Here is a 6,000-nt window from a genome sequence, read left to right as displayed (position 1 = left end):
TTATGTACTGTTTAGGTAAAAGGGGAGGAATTGTAGTGTATGTACTTTGCAGAAGGAACTATATTCTGCAGCCCCTGTATACTGCAGTACCAGTAGTGACCACCCCTGTATATAAGCCTGTGTAGTAACTTTGCATAGTTAGTTCCAGTTTGTCTCCACTCAGTAAAGACCTGTTGTAACCCACTCCTGCAGTCCGTGTCTCAATTACACACGGACATAATATTCCTCATCCAGGCAAACCCCAAGTCTAGGGCAGGAAACTTGTGCTCCTCCCTCCTTCCCTTGACTCCCCAAAGCAAAAGACTGAAGGCTTTGGGGAGAAGACCCCCAAAGCAGATGGTGTTCATACAGCTCCATAAATATTTCCTTGATTAGCCTTCTGTGACTTCTGCTTGATTACTCTATCCTGGGACGACAAAAGTAATTTAGAGACCTCTTTTCCTGAAGGCTCAATAGCAACGAAGTCATGAACAACCTGCTGTTCAAAAATGGCCAGTGCCATCTAAAGTAGCTTGCTGCTCGAATTCTGCAACCCCCTCTCGCCCCTCCCATTGCCTGTCCTTGTGGTGAGCATCCTTTGGCGTTGGGATTTCAATTTGACTTATTCAAGTCATCATGAGCCAGAAGGTAAAGACCCTACCATTCTCCTCACTGTGCTACGTGCTTCTAAAGACAACTAACAGTTTGAAGATACAGTCCCCCAGCATGCTTTGGGCCAGCGGTGTCCGCGCATGCCTAGTTTGATGGCGATGTTTCGGTTGGAGAGAGAGGCAGTTCGGGATCTCCATGGTAACCAGAGGTTGGGCCCAGCCGCCGACAGCCACTTGTTACCGTCTCGCTGCCACCAGGTAAGTCATTATTGTGATTTTAATAAGACGGCGTTTGCTCTTCCTTGTCGCATCATTTGGAGTGAGAGGGCAGCCGGGTTGAGGTAGAGGTTGCTCTGGCTGAGTGGGAGATCACCGTGTAAGGAGCCAAATTTGAAATCTGTTCTCTTTTTAAGTTTTTCAAATCAGAATGCACCGTTCCTAAGCGGGGAATTTTTATAATTCGGGGCGAAGACTGTTGCATCGTGCCACTATGCACTATTAAAGCTAGTTTAGATCGAAATACATTGCAATCCGGTTCAGTCCTTTTTCCATGATAAGGTCGGTCAGTAGTAGCTAGAATGTAATGCAATGATGTCATCCCATTGCACTCTCTCCCTCGGCTCACCTGTCTGCACGCTTACGCTTCCAGTCAGGCTTCCCAGCCCTCAATCCTATCATCTCGGTCTTGGCCTTCCTTGTTCCTCAGCTGGAAAGCACTTAATATGCATATTGGACGTGTAATTATACTATTAAAATGGAGTTTGTGGCTGATAACGCTGAGTGTCAGCCAACTTTGTGTTTTACTGTTCCGTGTGGGATTTTCCTGCATACAATGAACTGGAACTTTGTGCCACATAACGATAACCCTTTCGCTGTGATATTGTGCTCTGGAGATTACAGTGGGAATTTTAAGTGGAAAACCGGGTGGAGGGGGAGTTAACAATGGAACAGGTCAATTTCCTGCTCTATCAGCGCCCAGATTTCAACACCGCTGTTTTTTCGGACAGAGCCTCATTTATGCACACCAGGATCCTTGTATGTAGATGAAACAGTAATCTTACCCTGGCTGCATAGCCCAGTTGACACCTTACACAATACCGCAAGTTGAACCAAGGATGACCAGCAATGCAGTGCCTTTATGCCAAAACAATCCTTTAGTGCCATAGGAGTTAAACTTGAGACAGTAACTGTCTTTCTTTCAAAATGACCCTGATGGATTAGAGATAATGATATGGGCCCAGATATTCCGATCCCTATGTACCCATCCGTAGGGACATCGGAAATGCCTGTTTCAGGCATGCACAGTGCATGCACTGAAAACCGGCAATTCCGATCTGTCAAGATTCCTGGAGAAGGGCCTCTGCGGGCGGATAGTTCTGCTTTTTGGAGACCCCTGCCCGCAGAAAACCCTTACAATTCTTACGCCTGGTAAAAGCAGGTGTAAGGCCTGCTTTTATCAGGATAAGAGTTGAAAAAAAGTTTAAAAAATTTTCACTGATTTATCATTTAAAAATACTTTAAAAAAGTAAGTTTATTTTTAGCCCCGTAAAAAAACTTTATTTTTTTCAAAAATTAAAATGTTTGTTTAAAATATTTAATTTATTGTAATTTCAAGTCACATTAAAAATGTGATTTAAAAAAAAAATTATTTGAAGTTTTACTATGCTTTTGGGGTGATCTCCATTCATATATTTGACAGGTCTTCCTGTCAAGTGTATGAAGGGAGATTCCCTTCCGCGATTGGCTCCCCATGGCCCACGTGATCCCAGGGACGCTGCGAACTACATGCACCCCTGGGATACATGGGCCCTGCACATTTGGAGTTTGGAGAGGCCCAGGAGCAGAATTGTGTGCGTCCCGGGAGCCCTCAGGTAAGTTCGTAGATTTTTCCAGATCGCAGGCATCCACACGCGGGAGGCCTGCGATCGGAAAATACAGGCCATGATTATCTAAACTTACATTTTTTGACACCTCAACAATTGGAACCATTCTCCAGTCAGACCAGAATCTACAAATAAAATACCCATTGTCTGTCAAAGAATCAATACTTTTGAATTCTGAGAACAACCCCAGATCATGTGACAGTCTTCTTGTGCAAGTCTCTTGTGCATTTATCATTTGAAAGACTTGAGGGAATTTCTGATGTAGTTGACTTGATGTAAGCAAATAAGATCACTGTGGGCTTGGTTAGAGGCCCCTGAGGAGTTGTTCGTGCCTCCGGATAGTTTACTATTTACCCTAACAAAGACAAAGGAATTTTAATAATACAGTTAAATGAAAGACCGTTGTAATTTTATAATGGCCCTTATTTTCCGATCGGAGGCTTCCTGCGTGCGGAGGCCTCCGATCTGGAAAAAATCGACGGCCTTACCTGAGGGCTCCAGAGGTCTGGCCAATTCCGATCCTGGGCCTCTCCAGGTCGAAATGCACAGGGCCCACGTATCCCAGGGGCGCATGCGGTTCGCAAGCGTCCCTGAGATCACGTGGGCCATGGGGAGCCAATGGGAGAAGGGAATCTCTAAAAATATGAATGGAGATCACTCCAAAAACACATCAAAACATTAAATACATTTTTTTTAAATCACATTTTTAAAATTAGTTAAAATTACATTAAATTAAGTTTTTTATGGGGCTAAAAATAAACTTTCCTTTTTTAAAAGTATTTTTTAATTTTAAATGAGTGAAAAAAATTTTTAAAAACTTTTTAAAACTCTTATGCTGGTAAAAGCAGGCCTTATGCCTGCTTTTACCAGGCGTAAGATTTTTAAGGGATTTCAGCGGGTGGAGGTTCTGCAGAAATGTAACTCTCCACCTGCAGAGGCCCTTCTCTAGGGCAGGCATGCGATCTGTCAAGAGGATTCTTGACAGATTGGAAATGCCGGTTTTCAGCGCATGCGCTTCGCATGCTTGAAACCGGCACTTGCGAGGTCCCAACGGGTGTGTACACACCCGCAAGCATCGGAAAATATGGGCCAATATATCCAAATCTTCACATTATAAAGATATAATGCAGAGATTTTATGGTTTGAAGCTAGACTGACAATCCGCTTGGCACAATTATACTCCGCATTTACTTTTAAAATGCTTTGTAATTTCATATCATTTGTAGTCAGTGGGGGAGAATTATAACCACATGGCTTGGGTGTAAATGTGGAAAATTGCAACCTGAGTAAGTTTAAACTCTTCTAATGCAAGGATCTAATGCAGAGACATAAATTCAAGATCAGAAAGCGTTGTCTCATTTCTCAGGGACCATTCAGTCACTCAAGCCTGTTTTGCCATTCAATTAGTTCGTACCTGACCTGTACCTCAATTCCATTTACCCGCTTTCATTCCATATCCCTTGAAATTCTTACTCGGTTCCAGATTTCCATTACCCTTTGTGCGAAAAAGTTCTTCCTGACTTCACATTTCATAAGACAGAAAGGACTTGCATTTATATAGTGCCTTTCACATTCTGAGGATGTCCCAAAGCACTTCACAGCTAATGAATTGCTTTTGAAGTGTAGTCACTGTTGTTTTTTGGGCAAATGTGGCAGCCAATTTGCGCACAGTAAGGTGCCATGCTATCTGTTTTGGTAGTGCTGGTTGAGGGATAAATGTTGGCCAAAATATGTAGATAATTCCCCTGCTCTTTGAATAATGCAAAGGGATTTTGAAACAAGCAGAGGGAAGCTTGGTTTAATGTCTTATCCGAGAGACAGCACGCTGACAATGTGGCACCCCCTCAGTACTGCACTGAAATTACAGCCTAGATTCATATGCTCAAGTCTTAGAGTGAGGCTTGAACTTGCTTCTGACTCAGAGGCAAAAATGCTACCACTAACTTAAATGTATGTTTTACATGACAAAAAAGTGCTAGGTTAAATATTTTCCAAAAGCCTCCTGTGGTTGGCGTGCACCTTTGATGAGTGAAGTGTTTTCTACCAAAATTTAGTCACATTGTTCTAGTGTCCATTTCAATCATAATGCTGTATAAGCTGACAGGATGGTTCTAATTATGTGTTTCATTTGTGCAGATGACGACTGATACTTTAAACATGTCACATGCACCAATACCACCAACACATGTCGATGCCACAGCACCTGAGTCATTTACTGTGCTTCAGCATCGGATCATTGCAGCTGAGGAACAAACAGAGGCATTAATTCAAGAATTAGAGGGCCTGGGATTTGGTATTGAGGACACTGGGGCATCTAAGATTGGTGATCGTGACAGTCACAGGCTTGTCAGTCCCTTCCATGCCAGAAAAACATTTGGAACTGAAAATGATGTACTGTGGAAAAACTATGAATCTCTAGTGAGCCGTGTCTGCCGGTTGGAAAGTGTTATACAAACAATGAAATTGAATGTATTTCGAATACAGACAACAAAAGAACTCAACCCAGAGCATTCAGGTAATTAACAATTATATCCTTCTGTAATTAATTGTTATTCCTTCTTGGATTTTCTAAACATTATGAAGTTAGATTAATAAGGGTACACTAGCACTAAAACTATAGCATCGGTGAGAAGTGGTTTAACTGTGGTCCATTTTCCCTTCACATCCTCCTTGACCTCTCTGCAGCCTTTGACACGGTCAACCACACCATCCTGCTCCAACACCTTTCCTCTGGTTTCAGGAGGCTGCCCTTCTCTAGTTCCACTTATATCTATCTAATCATAACCAGAGCATCTCCAGGATTGCCTTCTCTTCCCACTCCCACACTGTTACCTCTTGAGACTCCCAAGGATGTTTCTTTTGGCCCCTCTTCTTCCCTTGGAAGCATCATCTAAAGACTAGATCAGCTTACACATGTATGCTGATGACACCCAGCTCTTAACTCTCCACTACCCTCTTGACACCTACACTGCCTCTGTGCTGTCAGACTGGTTGTCTAAAATTCAGTCGCGATTTCCACCAGTTAAATATTGGGGAAGACCAAAACCATTGTCTTTGGCCCCCACCACAAACTCCATTTCCTCATCACTGATTCAATCTCACTCTCCGGCTGAACCAGAGCTGTTGCAACATTAGTGTCTTAGTCAACTGTGAGTTGAACGTCCGACCCCATATGCACTCCACCACAAAGCCATCCTGCTTCCTTCTCCAGAAGCCAGTCTTCAGCCAATTCGATTCACTCCACGTGATATCAAGAAATGGCTGAGCGCACTGGATACAGCAAAGGCTATGGGCCCCGACAACATACTGGCTATTGTGCTGAAGATTTGTGCTCCAGAACTAGCCACGCCTCAAGCCAAGCTGTTCCAGGACAGCTACAACACTGGCATCTATCCGACAATGTGGAAAACTGCCCAGGTATGTCCTGTCCACAAAAAGCAGGACAAATCCAATCCGGCCAATTACCGCCCCATCAGTCTACTCTCAGTCATCAGCAAAGTGATGGAAGGTGTCATCGACAGTGCTAT

General features: G+C 43.4%; 1 protein-coding gene across 2 annotated transcripts in view; it reads left to right on the top strand.

Moving 5' to 3' along the window:
* Window positions 1–702: 702 nt before the first annotated feature.
* The window catches only part of ccdc150 (coiled-coil domain containing 150), a 133,096-nt gene continuing 127,798 nt past the window's right edge, over window positions 703–6,000 (top strand). Inside the window, exons 1-2 of one of the 2 annotated variants that reach the window (XM_085990315.1) lie at window positions 703–848; window positions 4,610–4,988. In XM_085990315.1, the coding sequence (XP_085846441.1) occupies window positions 732–848; window positions 4,610–4,988 (496 nt within the window). In that variant the 5' untranslated portion in view covers window positions 703–731. The remainder of the gene's footprint in view (window positions 849–4,609; window positions 4,989–6,000) is intronic. The other variant, XM_085990314.1, reaches the window with a different exon arrangement.

This window comes from Somniosus microcephalus, chromosome 6 (genome assembly GCF_052327205.1).
Source record: "Somniosus microcephalus isolate GS21.2 chromosome 6, FLI_Smic_1.0, whole genome shotgun sequence".
Classification (NCBI taxonomy): domain Eukaryota; kingdom Metazoa; phylum Chordata; class Chondrichthyes; order Squaliformes; family Somniosidae; genus Somniosus; species Somniosus microcephalus.
Note: the sequence above shows the minus strand (reverse complement) of the source record. Positions and strands in the feature narration are given on the sequence as shown.